The sequence below is a fragment of the Leptonychotes weddellii genome, chromosome 6 (assembly GCF_054177405.1).
Source record: "Leptonychotes weddellii isolate Sample4059 chromosome 6, ASM5417740v2, whole genome shotgun sequence".
NCBI lineage: Eukaryota > Metazoa > Chordata > Mammalia > Carnivora > Phocidae > Leptonychotes > Leptonychotes weddellii.
In genome coordinates, this window is record NC_138374.1 from 70,726,372 (window position 1) to 70,748,363 (window position 21,992).

General features: G+C 39.4%; 2 protein-coding genes and 2 long non-coding RNA genes across 4 annotated transcripts in view; 1 reads left to right on the top strand and 3 right to left on the bottom strand.

The window, feature by feature from the left end:
• Positions 1-17,305, bottom strand: part of PTEN (phosphatase and tensin homolog) — an 87,357-nt gene extending 70,052 nt beyond the window's left edge. Inside the window, exon 1 of the mRNA XM_031027357.2 lies at positions 16,518-17,305. Coding sequence (XP_030883217.1) covers positions 16,518-16,596 — 79 coding nt within the window. The 5' untranslated portion in view covers positions 16,597-17,305. The remainder of the gene's footprint in view (positions 1-16,517) is intronic.
• Positions 597-16,511, bottom strand: LOC145722243 (uncharacterized). The gene is made up of 3 exons (XR_014146361.1): positions 11,399-16,511; positions 2,612-10,616; positions 597-2,394 (listed from the first exon to the last, which is right to left on the bottom strand). It is a non-coding gene; the product is annotated as an uncharacterized LOC145722243 (long non-coding RNA).
• KLLN (killin, p53 regulated DNA replication inhibitor) lies at positions 16,704-19,153 on the top strand. Its single transcript, XM_006732618.2, is given in 5 exon segments — positions 16,704-16,991; positions 18,592-18,663; positions 18,666-18,886; positions 18,888-19,005; positions 19,007-19,153. Coding segments are annotated over 5 exon segments (846 nt in total).
• Positions 19,154-20,414: 1,261 nt separating this feature from the next.
• The window catches only part of LOC115940699 (uncharacterized), a 31,941-nt gene continuing 30,363 nt past the window's right edge, over positions 20,415-21,992 (bottom strand). The window contains exon 8 of the long non-coding RNA XR_004075424.2: positions 20,415-20,576. This is a non-coding gene — a long non-coding RNA (uncharacterized LOC115940699). The remainder of the gene's footprint in view (positions 20,577-21,992) is intronic.

Here is a 21,992-nt window from a genome sequence, read left to right on the forward strand (position 1 = left end):
ATGATGGACAGTCTTGATTCAAGTGCTGCAACAATCCCACCTCAACCACAGAATACTGACCATGAGAAAGAAAATAATAAATGGTAATTAAGTTCTAAAGCCTGTCCACAGAAGTCAATTTCACCAATAATATAACTGACCTACTATAAAATAATGTGGCTACTATATGAACTAAACAAATTTTTATTGGTTGTTCTAAGCATCCAATCCTGACTTAAAACACGAAGTATGTTCTAAGTTACACCAAATTAACAAAACGCCTTTAGAAAAACAACATGTGAGCTGAGATTTCATATTTACCTTGTCTCAAAATTTTACTTGAACCTAAATTAATGTGGTTTACACTACAAATTTAGCCAGAATTTTCAAATAGAGGATAATAACCAAAAATAGCTCCTTAAGCCTTATCATACGTGTTCCTGAATAGAGACAGTCTTATTTTAAGTATAATTATTGAAAATAAAGCAGTCCTGAAGTTTCTTTGTAGTACTACTCAACATAATACATAGATATACTTATCCCCAAACAACTTATAAACTAAAATACCAGTATACAGTACTAGTATTCAAACCAGTAACACTTTTTTCCTGCCATAATTAAGAAAAATTATTTCCACAGATCACATATAAGCTATTTTAAAAATTTTAGTTAGCTGGAAGTTAACAATATAAAGCTGTAACATACATGGAACACGAATGGCAAATAGAAAGTGACACACAGATTTACAGAGGTAGTGATCAAAAAGCATCAAAAGCAAATCTGAAGTTGCCTAGCTCACGAGAGGGATGGACCCTAAGCTAAATCGGCAGGAGTGAAGGAATAAAGTCACTAACAACAGAAAACAAGAAGAATCGAAAGCTAGTTAGCAAATACCAGGACTTCACCATTTAATTCTATTTTCCAGGAATTTCTGGAGCTTTTCCCCTGCTTTCTGTCAGTGCTATCAACCAAAAGATGCTTAAGGATCAGGTGAGAGGAAAAAAAATTCAGCCACTGATTCATAAGCTACATCAGGTCTACATTTTTTTTCCAACAAATTTTAACAAGTTTAAATTTAACAAATAGTTTTCATGTATGTCACAGTTATATCCATATTATCAACTTTACTAATCAAATGATGCTTTAAATAACTGCCACTCGCATACACTTATATGAGAGTCTCATTTAATGAAAGATTTTATATTTCTTACTAGATTTTATTTTTCTCTATTAAATGTGTAAAATGTTTGTATCTGGTTTCTAAATTGAAGATTCATATTGGTAGGAAAGCAGAAATAGGAGTTCGCTGAATTTTCCAGCTGATAAAGTGCTAATTACTCATTATTTGAGAACAATTTGTCCTAACACATAAAGCATATAATCATTCCTGTACAGAGCAAATTAATGCAGCCTAAAATCTTATTTTCTAATGTGAAAAGGGTACATAAGTACCAAAGCTTGAACTACAGAAATATTAAAAGAAAGAATGCTCCAAAAAATAGGGGTTTTTTTAAGAATAAAGTATAGTGATTAGAAACAGCACAGGACAAAGGAACATTTAAATATTTCTTAGATGCCAGGCCCTGCACTAAAATATTTAACGCATAATGTCATCTAATATATAGAAGACCAAAGTTCCATTCTCAGCTTTGCAACTTAAAAGCCTATGACCTCAGGTAAGTTACTAAATCTCTGGGCCTCAAATATTTCTGTTTCTTTTTTCTGCAAAATAATGATCCTAACACCTGCTGTAACTTCTTTACTGATTGTTTTAAGGATCAAATGAGGTATCTGGACATATCTTTAAATCTATAAACTGCAAAGGGCTATTACAATTGTTATGATTTGAGGTTGCATGGGCTAGAAATGTCTTGTTATTTAATTTTAGTTTAAATGTCTCATTACAAGGCAACTCAATATGATGTTTTTATACACAAATTATAAATGAAAATAATTCCAATATATTCACTTAAATTCACTTTAGCATAAATTTTAGGTTCCTTTTAACACTTCTAAATTAACTGCCCATAGTGCCAAACCAGAAAGGAAAACTGACTGCCATGTAATTTATGAGCTTTACTGCAGCTTTCTACTCCTCCAAACAATTAGGACCTCACAACTTTCTCTCAAATTGTTACATTATACCAACTTGCCTTGACAGAAAAGTTTACACATATTTTTGCTTTGAAATGAAGTTTCGATCTCACTTTCTAGAGTTCTTCTTTTTGTTGTTTTGTTTGTTTGTTTGTTTTAAGTAGGCTCCATGCCCAGCGTGGGGCTTGAACTCATAACCCTGAGTTTAAGGGTCCCATGATCTACCAACTGAGCCAGCCAGGCACCCTTACATCTTACTTTCTAAAGGAAAATATCACATTCTTCAAAGGTAACATCAAGAATTGCTAGTAATTCGGGCGCCTGGGTGGCTCAGTTGGTTAAGCGACTGCCTTCAGCTCAGGTCATGATCCTGGAGTCCCCGGATCGAGTCCCGCATCGGGCTCCCTGCTCAGCAGGGAGTCTGCTTCTCCCTCTGACCCTCCCCACTCTCATGCTCTCTCTATCTCATTCTCTCTCTCAAATAAATAAATAAAATCTTTAAAAAAAAAAAAAAAAGAATTGCTAGTAATTCTTCTACTTAGTAGCAATAGCATAAACTGGTTCATTTGGCAAGAAATCCGCAATCTGTAACAAAGAGCTATGAAACTGTTTTACCTTTTATTCCAGAAACCCCACTCTAACAATGCACTCTAAGAAAACAAAGTAAACTAGACAAAGATATCCACAATAGTGCTGCTTATAAAGGAAAGAAATGGAAATAATCCTAACACAGTACAGTAAGCAATGCATGATATTTAGCCCGAAGAAATGTTAACTATATAGCTTTAAAAATGACAAGTACCCACTGACAGATAAAAATTAAATTGTGAACAAATACCTAAGTATATAATTATGAGCATATGTACATTAACAAAGAGGGAAAGATAATTTCTAATGACAAATACCTGACATAGAATTAACTTTTCCTATTGCTGAAATTGAAGATTACACAGTTTTAAACAAATACTTTTTAAAGGAACAATCAAGGCCCTCTGAACTTCATTTAAATGTAAGCAAATGAGAACCACAGAAAAATATCTTATCAAGTCACTGATAATGCTAGAAATACTCTAAAATCCAAAGTACAATTTTTTTGTGTATTAGCTGAGGGATTATTCCCCTCAACAAATTTAATCGATTTTTCTTCACAGCTGTTATGAAATAATGTATCTACAACTGTTCAAACCTACATCAGTGAACCTCTAAAAATTTAAGTTGCCCAACTAACTGGTTTTAACGAGCATAAGAAACAATTACCTTCTTCCTAGGTCTCTGGATGAATACGATAAGGCTGATTTCCTGTTTCAGAACTCTGCTGCTGTTAAAATACACACACGCACACCCCACCCCACCCCCATGGTTCTGCTCCCACTAACAAACATCTAAGACTCACCACCAATGACAAATCAAATATGGTTTAACTTACAAAACAACTTTCAGAAAGATCGTCGGTTCAACACGCATTAGACATACTTGTCAGCATTATATACCTGAACTAAGCCAAATGCTAACTCTAATTTTCTACAGCAAAATCATAATAAAGTATATGAAAAATAAAAGTTAAAATTATAACACTGATCCAGCATTACTATAAAGTACATAAGAGTGTATCTTTTATGCTCTAATCTTTATATTCAGTGTTAGGTTTATGTTACTTCTGTAGTTCATTTCATTATAAAAGCCAAGCTTTTTAATCATTTATTTTACCAGATATAACCGTCCAAAACACTAGGTTTGGACTGTTCCCTAAGCCCATTAATTTTTACAGACAAAAAGACATTCATACAGGTAAGACAGAGAAGATGACAAGGGATGTATCAATAGTTTGAGAACAAAGGCCTAGCAGTATTTAGTGCAAATTCACTATTAGTAAACTGCATTCGAAAAAATAAATAAATAACAGATTCCAACATTTCCAACTGTACTGATCTTTTAGATACAGCCATGCACTAATTTCCTAATATTCGAAAACTACTACACACACAAGGTACTAAGAAAAAAAAGTTCTAATACAAAATGTATCTCCAGCAAGTGGGTTTTCATTTTCCTACTAATTAAGCTAAAACTGTAAAACTTTTAAATTTACTTCTAACAATCAAATTTACCTTTCAATGAAAGCGCTGCTAATTTGAACCATTTTAATGGAAGAAAGCTCCAAACAAGTGTGTGCTAGACTGCTTCATTTTATATTTGGCTTTAATATAATAAAACCAGGTCTCTTTATTTTATATCTAAGCCAGGAAATCTTTTAGAAATGACTAGCCTTTTTTTTTTTTTTCCCCAAATGGCAAAAATAGTTTTGCCTAACTGCTGTATTTTAATCCTGGATAAGAATAATATAAACTTGAAATACAGGTCTATTTTAAAATATGAAGGCACACATATTGGCATTCATTACTACATTAGTAAGAATCATATTACTGATTTTATTATAACTGCCTTGTTCTAATACTGAAAAATATGATTCATATTCCCACTGAGGGCATTTTTATCATTATATCAACTTTATAATCACTTGAATAAGTGGATTATAAAAAAAAAACCCTGAAATTACATATACTAAAATACTAGTCAAAATTCATATTTTAAATTTTAATAATATGCAATTTTTAAATATACTAAAAAATATGAGAGCAAGTCTACATTGCTTGGTTTGAAAAGGTAATACTCTTAATTTTAGTCAGCTACCCATAAATGCTTGTTCCTGAAGCAGTATCATTTTAGTATAAATCCAATTATTACAACTGGGGGGAAAAAAGCACAATTACTGATCACAATTAGTTGTGGAATCTTCACATGCAAAGGAGAACATACTAAAATCTTGGAAAATAATTAAGCTGAAATTTGAATGATAAAACTAAGGAGTCAACTCTGTCAACCAATAAACAAACTTTTTAAAAACATAAAAGTTCAACATATAGAAAAACAAAAATACCAACAGTTAGATGGGAGGGACAGAAATGAAAACAGGGAAAGGAGCTCTTAACACCTCACACCCTTTAAATACTAATAGGTAAACAAAACAGGTAAAGACTTTTAGTATTTGGATAAAAATCTCACCTACATATGTGCTGCCTCACTTAATGTAAGAGAGAGAATTTATGTACACATTATCTGTCTATCCAAAAAGGCACCATTCTTTTCATGGTCTAGAGTTCAGACCTGAACAAATTCTATAAAGTGATGCTAGTAAAACAATCTACTTTCATCAGACATGAATTTGAAATTGGCAAGACGTTTCTTACACAAAAAACAGAGGCCCTAAACACAAAGTCAGATGTGAGAACATAAATTCAAAATCCTATCTAAACTGAAAAATTATGCCTGATCATATTAATCACTTGGCATAATAACAAACTTCTCAATAAAAAAGTCAATATAATAAATAAAACGAAGTAGATTAAAACTAATCAGACCCTATTAAGTCCAATATGCAATTTTAAAGACATCTATGCAACCTGGCAACACCCAGTTCTTTGGGGGGTGAAAAGGAATTATGTTACAGAAACAACTTACATATAGTGGCTTAAAATGAAAAAGCAAAATTTCAAATCGGGAAACTCATTTACTAGCAGAAAGACAATTGAGTTGTACAGGAAAGCAGAGGACCTGAAAAATATTTAAAGCAAATAGTTAAGGAATACATATTAAATCAGTTCCCTGATGAAGTTCTGTAATAATGAATTCCTATATGCCAACTGTTAGGAAGATTACAGTTTAAAAATACCAAAATCTCATATAACTTAATATCTCAAGTTAAAACATGATGTTTCCACTTAAATATCCAAATAATCTTGTAAAACTAAATGACTAAAAGCCAGACTTCCATTACATAAACTTTAGTTCTCAACCAGTATCTTTGCATTTTAGAAGAAAAATATAAGCACTAGCATAACCACTAAGTTTTATTATTGCAAAAGCTTAAAACTTGATATTAGTCTTTAAAGACTATCATAGATGATTCCAAAAAACAGAAATGTCAAAACCACTCATATCACTAGATTATCTTAACTTTTTCCTATAGTTGAGTAACAGATGGCAAGCCTTAGTTCTTGGACACTGCACAATAATCACAATCTGTGTGACCTTTTCAGTATTAAAAAGAATCCAAATAGCCTTAATAACCAGCACCTGAGTGTATTTTACAGTATTACCTATAATCCTGATCAGGATGAACAGAAACTAGATATGCAAAACTGCATCATACTTTTAGTGTACTGATATTTATTTTACATAAATTTCTGACAACCAGTCCATGAAAACTATCCAGATGTCAGATTGCTTCTTCAGTTTTCAAAAAACATACATGCATACATTCACAAAGAATTTTTACCATTACTTTGTTTTCATTAGCACCAACTAGGTATGTATCATATGTAGATCAAACTACAGGGAAACAACTATTTCTGATACTTCACCATTTAAAATAACTAAGGCAATTATGAGGGGTTCTGGAAACTATTTAAAAATGCACAAATACCTTTTATGTTCACTACGATGAACTACATTTTAAACTAGATGCATAGGAACAAAACTAGAAGCTAGTAGGAAATATGAAGTATCAGAAAAGTAGAATAGGCACTTTTAAAAAATTCTCTTTGGTTGTATTTGTATAAAACAAATTTTTTAAAAGAAATTTTCTTAAGTATAGCAAGCAAATGAAGTCTATTATTCATATACTGAAATAAATACCATAAGCCTTACTCAATTAAACTACAGCAATAAATGCCATCTGTTTTTCTTAACAAATTTGAAGCTATCATATAATTAGCAGTTCTGGTTTTAAAATATTTATCAGTATCTCTGGATATCTCCTATAATTTCAAAAAGAAATCACAACACTGAGTCAAAACATAAATTTCATAAGAATTTTTAAGATAGGCCTGACATTTTATTCTGCTTGTGCAAAGTGAGAGGCAAAGTAAATTGTAAAATCAAGCAAACAGAAAAAAAAAAAATCACAGTAAACAATCTATTCCTAGAACACTTTCGTAATTACATTTGCCCTAAAAACAAAACAAAATTCAGAATCCACTAAGCTACTCCCCTGACATTTTCTCATCTCTGAACTAATCTAAAGCTCCGTCCTAAATTTTTTTAAAAACTTCACATTAATGCAAGTTTTTAAATTAGATAAATAAAGCACTTCAATTCAACAGGCTGACACAGCAAAGTTAGGATCTAGAAAAGAATGTAACACATACATCAGAGAACCTTAGAGTCAGCCCTACTTTATCTGGAAAGATAGAAGTTTTTTATAACTTGTCAGAAATTTGCCATTTTACATCAACACATTTAACTCCACCAGATCTGAGTATAACAAAGCAGCTTTAGAATAAAGTGTAAGACTAAAAAAATGCATTAAACAACAAAAAACAAGTACACTGGGGGCAAAGTATCTCTCAACAACTACATAATTAAAGGAAACAAGCTAAAGATTACTTTAAAAACTATTACCAATATAAAAATGAAAAAAAAGTTGTGTGGTTTTTTTTTTTAATAAAGCATATCCATCCTGTTAGAGCAGTTCTAAGTAACATCCTTCTACATACCTCTGAAGGTGCTTTACACTTACACACTTATTGAAAACATCTTCAGCCTTTTCTAAAATAAGTTAAGGCAACACTTTCACAACCAGCCAAATAACACATAAGCCGTTTTGGTTACCAGTGATATCTTTTTTGGACAAAGTTCCTATTATAAAGAATGTTGGCCTAGCAGCAGTCAGAAAACCTAGATGTTAAAAGCCTCGCTCCATCATGTATTAGCAAACTGACCTTCTTAAGTACCACAGCCTAGACACAAAGGTACTGACTTTTATCAAATATTATACTTCCCTTATTACTATGTACCAGACACTTTATACCTTTAAGTAGAGTTTCTCGGGACGCCTGGGTGCCTCAGTCAGTTAAGCGTCTGCCTTCGGCTCAGGTCATGATCCCAAGCTCCTGGTCTCGAGTCCCACACATCAGGTTCCTTGCTCAGCGGGGAGTCTACTTCTCCCTCTGCCTGCCAACCCCCCCTGCTTGTGCTCTCTCTCTGACAAATAAAATCTTTAAAAAAAAATTATAATAGTTTCTCAACCTCACATTCTTGACAATTTGGGCCAGATAATTCTTTGTTGTGGGAAGGACTGCCCTGTACACTATAGGATGTATAGCAGCATCCCTGGGCTCTACCAGAGCATCCCTCCCACATTGATCTCCCAGCTGTGACCACCAAAAATGTCTCCAGACACTGCCAAATGCCCAGACAAGGTGGGAGGAGGTCACTCCCAGTTGGCAACCAATATTTGGAAAACACCTCACCTATACTTCTAACAAACCTAAAAACTACCCTATGAGGATTTTTACCAACATGTTAAGAGATGTGGAAAAAAGGGTTCACTAACGTTAAGCAGTGTATCTTTTATTATACAACTGATATGTGGCTGAGCAAGGAGTTAAGCTAGACTTTAACTGACTCCCAAGTCCATGCTCTGTCTACCCCACCATGCTGCTTTTCTAAACTTACTGCCTCATCTACATCATCAGAATAATATTTGCCATATTGAGTTATTTAGGGTTTACAGATCAAATGAGATAATGTATATATAAATTCTATTAACCTAAAGGAAATAACACATTAAGGATTTGTTTGACTGAAGATAACATAATCCAGTGGTTCACAAAGAGTGATCCCCAGATCACCAGCATCAGCATCACTTGGGAACTTGTTACAAATGCAAATTCTCATGCCCCAACCCAGACCTAATGAATCACAAATTCTCAGGGTGGGATATGTAATCTATGGTTTAACAAGTCCTCCAGGTTATTCTGATGCCCTTTAAAGTTCGAGACCCACTGATATAATGGGGAAAATACTACACCAAGTGCCTAAAAACCCTACATCCTGATCTGGACTCAATCTCTACTAGCCCTTAACAAGTTACTGATTCTTATTGGAGCTATGATCCCTATACCACAAAAGAAAAAAAAAAAAAGACAGACAGTAGTACTTGCTCTTTTAGGCTTTTTTCCTTCTATGCAAAACCAAATGAGCTAAAGATTAAGAAAAGGCTTTGTTAAAAAAAAAAAAACACACACACACACACACACACACACTAAACAAATATAAGACACTATTAGGATATATGCCAACTAACTCCACTACATTAATTAAACAGGAAAAAAAAAAACCCTTCTGACTCAAGTCCTCATTTTTCTCTTATTTCATATTTCATGAATGATTAAGAATGTTAAATAAATTTTACATCATGGCTAAATAAAGCCTGGCAAAACAGTTTTCACATTTTGAAAAAATACAACAGAAAAAGCTCAAGCATTCCATTTGATCTCTGAAAGACTCAGAACAAAGTAATTCATAAGTACACATTTTAAAAATAAACACCTAAAAATCAAGCTTAGTTAACATCCCCCAAACTTCATTTTAAAAGTAGAAAAAAGTTTTCAGCTCTATTTACCTCCAATCAGTTCAGAATGACTAGAACACTCAAAAAGAAGTCTCACTAATTCGTGAGAGCAAAGGAATTTTAAATGGAAAAAAAACTGCATACATTTTTTTTTATTTTTTATTTTTTAAAGATTTTATTTATTTGAGAAAGAGAATGAGAGAGAGAGAGAGCATGGGGGGAGGGGGTCAGAGGGAGAAGCAGACTCTCTGCTGAGCAGGGAGCCCGATGCGGGACTCGATCCCGGGACTCCAGGATCATGACCTGAGCCGAAGGCAGTCGCTTAACCAACTGAGCCACCCAGGCGCCCCCAAATTGCATACAGTTTAAAGCAGAGTTGTTGCAACTTTGAACATGTATGCTCTATTTATAAATCACTTCAATAATACATCTGATTTAAAGAATATGTGATTCAAATCACAATGCATTTCATAGCACCTTAAGCAATTAGATACTCCTTTTTAAAGGTCAAAAATATTAAACATACAAAATTGGCAGAATACAACCCTTGCAATTACTAGTAAAGAAGAAAACCTGGTATTTTAGCTTGAAAAATCTACAAAAATCAAAGGAAATAAAATTTAAAACTATTCTGAAGAGTCTTAATAATATTAAATCAACTAAGTTTTGGGTAGCACATAGATGGCATGTGGTAGGAAAGAGAGTTTTAGACCACTCAATTGTCCTAGAAGATGTCAAAATGTTCAATTCTACAATGGAGACTTAGACCAAAAATACAGCTAGTTTATACAACACATAACAAAATACCTAAAAATCACATCACCATATAGCCACATATATAATGAGACAGAACACCATTCATCCTGCAATGAGAAACAAATAAACAAGCAAAAAAACTCACTGGAAATCAAGAGCTTCACTACTGACAGTACTGGGAGACAGCTAGGAGGCCAGCAAAGGCAAAGGAAAAAAAAGAATCATCCCTATGCACACAAAACAGCCCTGACCAAGTAAGTCTCAAGCTTATTCCATCCTTCTCCATACCTGGCAAGAATGAATGAAGAAAAAAAAAATTCTTTAGTTTTCTTCCCATTTCCAAGGCCTAAAATTATATTGAGACTCTTGATCAAATCTGAAAATGGGATACAATAATACAAAGGTTTAACACCAAATTAAAATTCCTATGTTATATGAATGCATTGTCAGATTACATTAAGTGTAAATTGTAGTAAGTGTAACTTGGCACTCAAAGTTGCGTATCTCTCCCAAAAATGAACTTAAAAAGATATGCTTATACACCTTTATGGATAAACAGTGACATAACTTTTGTATTATACGTTAAAAGTTTTCTTTGAGAAGATTACTCTTTGTGAATAAAATATGTGATATTGAAGTTGACCTATCTCTAACACTAAGGAAAATTTATTATAACAAATTTTTATTTTAAAACGTCTACTTAATTATACAATAATAATAGGAAGTTTTCATCTTACTTCAATATCTTAAAGCAAACACTTTTTGATTAGCATGATTAATTTTTCTTTGGTCAATAGTATGAGTGAGCAGACCTTTATATTCCATTTGTGATGAAACAATGAAATCACAGACATGTTATACTCAGAGCTCCTAAAGGAATATCTCTATTTCAAAAAATACTCGTAGTTTGAACCAATTAAAATTCTAATATGTCCAAAACTGAGGAACTTCAGTTACAATCACTGCTCCTCCCATAAATGAAAATACAAATAATTTCTCATACATGGGTAATCCGAAATTACAATTTTTAAGAGCAGCAGTTACCATGTAAGTATTTACACTGTGGCAGGTAGCATGCTAAGCGAATTACTCCTATTATCTCATTTATTCTTTAAGATAAATTTTACAGATGAAACAGCTTGAGAAAGAGTAACCTACTCAAAGTCACCCAGCTGCTAAGTGGGAGGGCCAGGATTCCATCACAGGCATGTCTGGCTCCAGAACCTACACGGCCACCCTAACATCTACAATGAAACAAGGTACACACAGTATGTAGATAAAATTAATACTCAACACTTTAATGTCATTTAAAATAAATTTAAACTTATGTGAAAATGATAAAAAAAAATCCACCAAGGTAACCTCATTTTTCAGAAGTATTATGATAGTTTGCTAACTTTGTACTTATTTACACATATACACAGAATATTCACACACTATGTTAGATTCACTGTCCATATCTGAAGTGATGACTATGGATGACAATTAAAGTGCATAACCACCTAAAATATAATACGTCAACAGTCTTCTTGTCCACACTATGTACAGCGTAAGAGTATTCTTTTGCTGTCAGGTGCAGCCACAGTATCCATCTCTCAATATTCTCAGTACAGCCAAGTGTATATCTAACACCCTGAAGATGTCCACCTGCCTCTTAATGCAAACTGCTGCAAATGAACAGAATATGCCTTAACTATACTGAACTGAACTAAAACTTCTCCTCTAAATTAACTCACACCTAAATAATGTTTATTTTTCTTATATTAATATTTTTTCCAAAAGCCTTTATTCCAGTGCAAATTACCTTAAAAGAACCAAATTGCTAATACCTTTTCTGTAACCAATAAAAAAATTCAAAAAATTAGAGGATAGGATAGAGTCACCTTTCCTGACAAATGAAAGTATTTTACATTAGTAGGTGCATATATCCAATGCTTAGACAATCATTATTGACAGACCAGAACACTTTTGACCACCTAGCAGAGAATGCATGTGGCAGTAAGTGGCCTTTATAAAACAATTAAGGATATCATTTCACTCAGCAAATCCTTACCAACTTAAGGTTATGCAGTCTAACCTCAACATAACTGACACCTCTGATAGCAAATGCATTAATTTCAAAGCTACCAGACAGAAAGCAATTGTAAAACAGAACTGAATATTTACTGAAATCATTACTGACCCCTACCTCAGAAGTTGATACAAAGGTCTTAAGTCACTATCCTCAGAACAAATTCTAACACATTTTCTTAATGAATTCAGGTCACAAAAGAATTCTCCAATACTGACTTCACTTAAAATCAAAGTTTATCTAACAAAAAAAGGCAAGGAAGAGCGAGGGCTCCTCAAAATAAAAATAAAACTTCAGAACTCATGGTCTCTACAGGAAAAAAAATATGATATCAAATAAATGTTTTATACAATCATTAATAACACAGCTTCTAGGAGCTAAGTCTTGGACCACGACCAAGACCAAACACTTCAAGTAAGTGAAAAACTATCACGTGCATGCACACTTCTAAATTTCTCTCTACAAACTCCATTTCACATACATTGTTTTAATATAAAAACATTTGTCTTACTAAAAAAAGCTGAGGTCAAAATTTAAAAGTAAAATGTTTACTGAGAGTGAATTAATGCTGAAACTTTGTGCATTGATTTTCCCAGAAGTATTCCTCCATTAAAAGTTACTGAAGTAATTACTTAAGTGGCTTAAAAAATATTAAAAAGTATTAAGTTATCACCAAACGAACAAAGAGCAAATGGGGCAAATCTCAAAATGAGAACATGTGATAATAAGAATTAACATTAAGAAGTTTGTGTGTTTTATTTAAGTGGTTATTAGGAAAAAACAGATCTACTGTTCCATACAAACACTAAAATATCGATAGCTGCCTTTCTCATGTCGTTAAAATTCTAAAAGGAAGGAACACCGATGCATCTTTCTTTTTCCACAGTTTCTAAAAATAAATGTTAAACTAAGGTGATTATAAGTCACCATATTTTAGGATGTTTATTCAAGTAATATTCACTTAGTGCAGGATACGCGATGTAAATCCGCAGATGGCTGCCCTACTGGGCAAACTTTTACAATGCACAGCAATAAAATCCCTTTTTCCTTATATTAAGTCAGATAAACTGTAAATTATTCTTTCAGATGCACTTTATTCTTGAATGACCTTTATGAAAATGAAGTTTTTAAACTGTTATACAGCAATTAGGATGCCCGGTCATGTTGTTCAGAAAAGAAATGCAACTTAGCAGATATGAAACAGGGTAAAATAAAAATTTTGAACAGAATCTTTAAAAAAATAAACAAACAAATTCACACACACACACACATCTCTCACGATATGGTCATTTCAGTAATCACTAATCTTAAAAGGTAATACAATTAATTTCAAGAGTCCCTGTACCCTCTACAAGTTAAAAATACCCCCTATGGTTAACATCTGAAAAGACGCAAACTTATCAAAAAATAAAAATACAACCAAAACTTAAAGTTTCCATGAAATCTAAAGACACTAAATTTTTTATAGTCTCACGGTCATCACTACTTTCCAGACTAATAATAAGATACCAAGAAATTATTTTTAGAACTCAATTTTGCAAATAATATTGCAAAATTTGCAAATAATCGTCCTCAATTTTCCTCTGAGAAATCACTACATTCTTAATCTTTCTTATCAGACAGAAATACTCCAATTACTACTTTCATAAAGGAATTTAACTTCTCACAGGCTAGCTGCTGAAACAGATACTACAACCTGCCAGAGACAAAATCTTCAATGGCCATTTTAATTTTCCCCCCACAATAAACACAGAACACTAAAGTGAAACCAAGTAAACCAAAGTGCTTTGGTGTATCAAAATTATTGGAAGTGCAACTATCAAAAAAGAGCCCTTCACTGACTTTTTCCTAAGTGATTTTTTTTATATCAATATTTGGCTCAATAAAACCACAACTCTAGAAATTAAGTGTTACTAGTCATTTGATGCAATATTTGATGCTGCTTTCTATGTATACCATAACTAAAAGCACAGTGTTAGAGAAAGTTTTAAGTCACATAAATTTCACGTACAGAGGCACACCTCTGAAATCAAAGGAGAACTGGCAATCATCTCACTACTCACGTGAAAGAACCTGGTAGAATAATTTTAAACTTAAAACCCTACTAAATTTTAAAGGAAATGGGTAAAGTAAAAATAGTATAAACATACTCTGAATAATAAAAGCAATCTACCAAACAGCATTATAGACATTTTTCTGCATGGGGACTTTTCTTAAAAAGTTAAACATTTAATCAATTTGCTCCTATACATGTCAGTTCACACCAACAGCAGATTGCTCTTGAAATAAATTACAAATCAGTTTTTCCATAATTAATTACCTTCTAGGCAAGCAGGTCAGTTCAGCCTGACTAGTTTTGCAATTAATGCAGAGTCCAGAACTTCTAAATATTCTTTTAAAATATTAATCCTTAACAGAAAACTTACGTTTTGTGTGTTATAAAGCTCCTTCTTCAGTAACTTTTACCTTCATCTCAAAACAAACAGTTGGGCAAAATTAGTTGTGCACATTTACATGCAGCTATATAATCCAAAGGAATAAAACCTCCTCAGATATAAAACATTTTCTTCAAAAAACAAATCTTCCCCACAGTTTTTAGCAGGACATATGGACACTTTAGCGCCACTCAACCTTTAGGCAAAATGTTCACTGACATTTGCTAAGACATAATTTTTATTAATACTCTATTATGCAATTACATAATTTTAAATATTGTCCAGCGTTATAATTCACATCACCAAAATTTTGGTCTTAATAGCAGCCTTAATAAGATGCTTCAGGCACCTCAGACCAACAACTTAATTCTGTTTTTTCATGCCTTACACATTGGCCTACCAGGAACTCTGATCGTCTGTGATACTTCCCATTCTGCAAACCAGGAGGGCTCTATCCCCATCCTTGCTCAAAACCAGTTCATTATACCTGAAACTGCAAAGATCAATGCCTTTCGATAACCACTATCTTTTGAGGTACAAAGGCCTAACTTTTATACAACCAAAATGACACGCTTGTTACAATTCTTGGGTTTCTGTTTATTCAACCACCTGAGTCAGTAAATTTAAGACACTGGGTGAAAAACAGCTAACATACCTACACAATCTGAGGCTGGAGGTAATCCCCTCTTGCAGGCCGTTCTGTTTATGAGCTGGTATATTACACTTGCCATTATACACAAGTCAAGAGTACAATTAATGGACCCCCAAAGGTGTCAGAAGACCTGCAACTTGAATTAGGTGAGCAGCAATTCCGGCATCACAGTAACACTTAAATTTCAAGGAAGAACTGAAGCTTAATCTCTGCAATCACAATTTGCGGCACACAATACCCTTAGAACCCACACAACATTATCATCTGGGATCAAAACACACTCAATTTCCATTCTATTACGTGTGACCAGACCACTGAATATAAAATACTACTGCGCTGCAAATTTCATGCCCTATCCTGTATCACCCCATCAGGACGAAAAAAAAAAGGCGAAATTAACAAAGATCTAGTAAGAGTGCCTTAGGAGGTATATCACCTATGACACTATTGATTTCAAACTACAAAACTTCTAAAGGCAGTCCAAAGTTGTAATTAAACTTAGCTTAAATATAAAAACCTCCTTTTGCCCTCCAATGAACACCATATATGCTGAAAATGATTCTGCTTCCAAAGTTATGCAAATCAGTTCACAAGTCACATTAAAAAAAAAAAAAAGTCTATCAATGCAACCCAGGAAACTAAAAACAATCACTGCAAGATTCTGATGCAATATGCATACGTGCAACACTAATTTTCATTTTAATCTAATCTATACCCTTGATCTAGGGCCTAAAGCCAAGATTTAATCGAAATATGCTCAACCTCAAAGCGTCTACTCTTCTGTTCATATAGCAGACCGGATTACCGAGCTCACTAATCCACCACCCGTGTACTGTATTCTGTATTAACGGACAATAGCCCTTCGGAAGAGACCCCGTCGGCAGACGAGAGAAACCAATCCGTGCCTTGACACTTGCAAGCAGGGAAGAGTTCCATGTAGCCGAACACACCCTAGGCTGGATGCATTCAAGAGACACACCAGACAGACACGATCTAGAAATGCGAGCAGGCTAGCTGCTATAGTCACCCAAACTACGGCAATCTCTCGCCTCCGTGTGCTCCCACGTTCTAAGAGAGAGTGACAGAAAGGCAAAGAGGGGCAGCGGCAGAAATGGATACAGGTCAAGTCTAAGTCGAATCCATCCTCTTGATATCTCCTTTTGTTTCTGCTAACGATCTCTTTGATGATGGCTGTCATGTCTGGGAGCCTGTGGCTGAAGAAAAAGGAGGAGAGAGATGGCAGAAGCGGCTGGTGGCGGGGCTTCTTCTGCAGGATGGAAATGGCTCTGGACTTGGCGGTAGCGGATGCCCCTCGCTCTGCCGCCGCCTGGCTCTGGACCGCAGCCGGGTAATGGCTGCTGCGGCGGCTGCTGGATGGTTGCAGCGACTGGGCCTGCTTCTCCTCAGCAGCTAGAGGCCTGGCCGCGGCGGCCGCGAGACGGGAAGGAGACGGAGAATCCTCGGCACGGCCGCTGCCTCCGCCGGCGGCCTCCGCAGCCCGGGCCGGGGGTGGTGCGGCGGCGGCGGAGGGGAGGTTTACAGCCGGCCCGGGTCCCTGGACGTGCCGCCGCCGCCGCCGCCGTGTTGGAGGCAGTAGGAGGGGAGAGACCAACTCTCCGGCGGCCCCAGCCCTGGAAATGGTGACAGGCGACTCCGGCCCCCTCCCCGGAGCTGCAGCCGCCGCGGCCGCCGCCGCCGCTTCTCCCCCCCGCTCCAGGAGCGGGAGGTACCGCCGCCGCCGCCGCCGCGCCTCAGCCGGCTCCCGCCCGGGCCCGCGGCTTCCACCGTCCCTTGCACGAGAAGCCGAGCAAGAGGCTGCACGGTTAGAAGAGAGGTCGAGGACGAGGCGAGAGACGACGCCGCCGCTGCCGCCGCCGCCGGCCGGCCGGCTCCCCGAGGGCGCTGCCCCCGCGGCTGCTCACGGGCGCTGAGAGGGGCTCTGGGCCGCGGCCGCCGCCGTCTCTCATCTCCCTCGCCTGAGCCCGGCCTCGCCTCACAGCGGCTCAACTCTCAAACTTCCATCATGGCTGCAGCTTCCGAGAGGAGAGAGCCGAGCGCAGCCGCGGCTCGGCGCCCCGGCACGTATCCTGCCGCAGTGCACAAAGAGTCCCGCCACATCACCGCCCGCCGGCCCGCCCGCCCCCTCCGCCGCCGCCGCCGCCGCCACGCCGGGAGCCCGGCGCCTGGGAGCCCGAGGGGAGGCGGGAGGCGGGCGAGACCCCGCCGGGGGAGGGAGGGACGCGGCGGGGCAGGGGCGGCAGCGCCAGGGGCGAGCGCCGAGCCCCTGGCCCGCGGGCGCCACTGAGCATGCCCAGTGCGAGCTCCCGGGGCTCGCTCGGGCTTGTGCGAGGCGCCCGCCAGGAGCTGCACTTGCCGCGGCCGCTTCTGCAGCAGCGCGGGGCGGGGGGTGGTGCGGGAGTTGAAGAGGGGAGAACGAGCCAAGCCTCGGCCTGTGCCCAGAAATCTGGTCGGGGACGGGGAGAGCTGAGGGGTGCACTGAGCGGTGTCGCTGACTCGAGTCTGAGGTTACCTGTGCACAGGTGGGGAGGACCAGGTGACTCGCGCTGATCGGGGGACAGGGAAACGCGGGGACCGTCCCCGCCGCGAGGGCGCCCCTCCCTCCCGCCTCCGCCCCCAGATTTCCCCGGCCCGGCCCGCAGCCTCGTCCTCCTTTTGCACCGCTGTGGCATCACTGTCGTTCGCAGGGACTCGCCTGCAGCCGCCTTTGCCGAGAAAACCCACCTCTCTGTCCACCCCCCGCCCGTGTCCTCAAGGTGTCAGTCTTAGCACAAAGAACAACCCCCTATTGTGTCTCCGTGTGTATCACCTCATCCGGCTCCCTCTCACCGCCCCACCTCCCGCTTCCCCAGCAGCTCGGTTCCTTCGCCCTAAAAAATGAGAGCTTGCAGCCGAGCGCGCTGCGTGTGAGCACATCGCCCCTGGACGTCTAAGGTCCCCAAGGACCACTGCCCGCGTTGCACCGAAAGTGGACCCCGGAGGACGGGACGCACCCCGCAGCCCCCTGCATTTCCCCCTGGAGAGCTAAGCATCCCTCCCCTCGGGGCTCCAGCTCGGTTCACCGCGTCGGACTCCGGGCTCGGGGCTCAGAGGCTGCCTGGCCCCGCCCCTTTTCGGGCCGCTGTGAAAACCCGGCCGGGTGGATCGCCGCGGGCCGGCTTCCGCGCTCCCCGAGCCGGGTTGCGCACGCTGGCGGCCGGCGCTGCCCGTGCCCGACTGTGAAATACGGGACGGTAGGAAGCGGCAGCCCCTGCGAGTGGGCGGGGCCGGGGAGACCGAGGAGGGTTCAAAAGGCGGTGGAGGGATACGCGGGCCACAGTCGGAACTACTTTCAGGAGGAGGTCACGTGTGTTCCTAGTTGGGGAACTTTCCAAATTCCCACTCCCCTATGATGGCTCGGGAGGCAAGTGCCTCGCGTCCTTCGCCCGGGGTGCCGCTGCCGTCTGTCGGCAGCGGGACCCCGAGCCTCCGGGTCGCGGCGGAAAAACAGGCTCCTACGAGCCTCCGGCCCGAGCGCTGTCGATGCTGGCGCCTGGGGAGCTGGTTACACAAGCACCCACCTTCAAGCACGTGCCCCCGCCTCCCCGCATTGCTGGCCGCGGCCGCGGCTTCTCGCGGACCTCGGAGGGAGAGCTCCCAAGCGGCTCCTACCCATTCGCGTGCTACCTACCGAGCCAGCGAAACTGCCAAGACTTGAGACTTGGAGCTCCGGCTCGGCCAACAGTGCGCGTTCCTAACCGTGGGAGAAGGAGAGGGGCCCCAGGGGTCTGGCATCTCCCTCGCTAGTGCCCTGCCCCTTGGGGCGAACCTTTCTGGTTCTGTGCACCCGGGGCAAAGGGTATCTCCTGCAGCAGCAGCCCGCCGCTTGAATCCACCAGTGTTGCAACAAACTTCCAGTCACTACCCCTGAGCCGGTGAGCGCGCCCCACCTACTGTAGACTCAGCCAAGCGACTTATCTGGTCGGAGAACCTAGTCAATGGCCATCAGCCCAGAGCAAACCTGTCAAGTCGGCTAACAGCCCCGATTTGTTGACCTATCCCTGTGAGAGAGCTGGTTCAGAAATTCTGAGAACTGTAGCGCATTTACCCTGACACTGATCAGCTGCAAAGCGAGTTGTACACTTTCTGCTTGAAGAGAATGAACACCAATCAACACGAATCTAGGAATTTCTTCCTTTTCTTTCCCCCTGGAAAGTAGAACTCAAGGAGACAATTGGAGTCCAAAGAATCTGAGTTGAGACCTGGGCTGAGGCACTGGCTCATTTTCTTTCTTTTTTTTAGATCTGGGAGAATGGGATCAATTTGCATGTGTATTGCAGTAATCGTGAGTAGGTGCCTAGGAAGGTCTAAAAGGATTTATTCGGTGTCTGAAAAAGAAGACTGTGTATGAGCCCATCATGGTTGGAGGCAGCCCCTTGAAGACTAGAAACCCCAAGAGGGCTTGCTTAGAAGCCACAGGCCATTACCTAATTCCACCACTACTAATTAAACCAGGGATATTTACAGTGTTCTTAGAGATCTCCCAGGCTCCATTTGTATACACTCTCCTTTTTAAGACAGGCCTGCGGCAGTTAGCAACCCGCTGAATCTTCAGTGTTGATATTCATTGGAGGCTGTTTTTGTGCATGGTCCTGGTCAGCCTGTGGGAGGTAGAGGCCACAAGTGGAAAATGAAATGGGGAGGTGGGGGGGGACAATCTGGAAAGAGTAGGAGAAAGGCCTCCATTTGGTTTCCAAAAATGAAAATCCTACCCACACAGCCTAGGGTAAGCCAGAGATTTCTTTATTTTATAAGTAACCAATGATAAGGAGTCCCCGATTTGTAGGTATTCCACTGGACTTCATGGTAAGAAACTGAGCTGTGTTCCATTGAGTAGCAAATACTGCTTGGTGGGGTTTCTCAGGTTGCTGATCTTGTTTCCAGAGTCCCTGCTATTATCACTGCCCTACTCTGCCCCCCCCCCCCCGCCACCGCCGCCGCGCCCCCCCCACCCCCTCCAGCCTACCCTATTCTGAAATCCACTTCCTGGGAAGGAAATGGGTTCATGAGGAGACAGGATGCTTCTCCACTCCCATGGCACAGAGTTCTTGTGGAGCAGAGAGGGCACACACCACCGACACTAAAGGGCTGGAACAGGAGATTGGCCCACAGCACTTCCAACTGGCAGAGGGAAGAAAATGGGACATGAGTTTTGCTGCTTCTCTGAACACGAACTCCCTCTGCTTCTCTCTAGCAGTGAACGAAAGGATCACGGATGTTGACAGACGTTTGGCCAACCAGACAGTACTATCAGGTAGTTATTAGGAATTACTGAATAAAAACCTCCTCCCCTCCCCAGTGTTAAATAGGTTCCTGAAGGAAATTTCAGTTTTCCATTTTTGTTTTCCCTCACTTCTTCCTTGTACCCAAGGGATCTCCTTACCCAAGTGGTAGGGCTGAAACCTCTAAATAGCTGACTCTATCGAATGTACAGGAAGTTTAAAATTTGTATATTGTTTTCAAGTTCAACTGGCTGTACACATATTACAAGATACTGGCTTCCAGGCACTCCAATTCTTTACCTGTCTGGATTCAGACTGCCCTAGGGAGAAACAGAAGCTTGTAACAAAGACAGAATTATATAAAGCTTCAGGGAGACTAATGCAGAATAATGCAGAATTCTATGCAGAATAATTAGTAAACATGATAAACCAGCTTTAATTACAGTTCCTAACAGCTGATTCCAAAACTGTATTGTCACTACACCCAAAGAATGTCCAAAGAAAATAGCTTTCTTATTTTCTTTGATAAATGAAATGACCAGCAACTTGATGTGGGTGATATAAATAGCTGATGTGCTCTTTATAGGTTCTTCTGCTAAAATGTCCTTTCTTGAACACTGATCACTGCAATGCCTTTCTCATCTCCCACACACTGACCTTTCAAATAGAGATCTAAATCAATGGCTTTAATTTTTAAGCAATCTTTTCTATTTTTATCTGTTTAACCACTGTTTTCTAAATAATACAGAATAGAAAAATATAATAATTATAGGTTTGAATTTAAACCACAGTATTCTCCCAAGGGTCCAAGGCTTTCCCCCTTATTTCACTTATCCTAATTACAAATATTGCTATTCTTTTATTTAAAAAATTTTTTTATTATTGTTATGTTAGTCACCATACATTACATCATTAGTTTTTGATGTAGTGTTCCATGATTCATTGTTTGCGTATAACACCCAGTGCTCCATGCAGAATGTGGCCTCTTTAATACCCATCACCAGGCTAACCCATCCTCCCACCCCCCTCCCCTCTAGAACCCTCAGTTTGTTTTTCAGAGTCCATCATCTCTCATGGTTCATCTCCCCCTCCGATTTCCCCCCTTCATTCTTCCCCATGTGCTATCTTCTTTTTTTAATTTTTTTTAACATATAATGTATTATTCGTTTCAGAGGTACAGATCTGTGATTCAACAGTGTTGCACAATTCACAGCACTCACCATAGCACACATCCTCCCCAGTGTCTATCACCCAGCCACCCCATCCCTCCCACCCCAACCCCCACTCCAGCAACCCTCAGTTTGTTTCCTGAGAT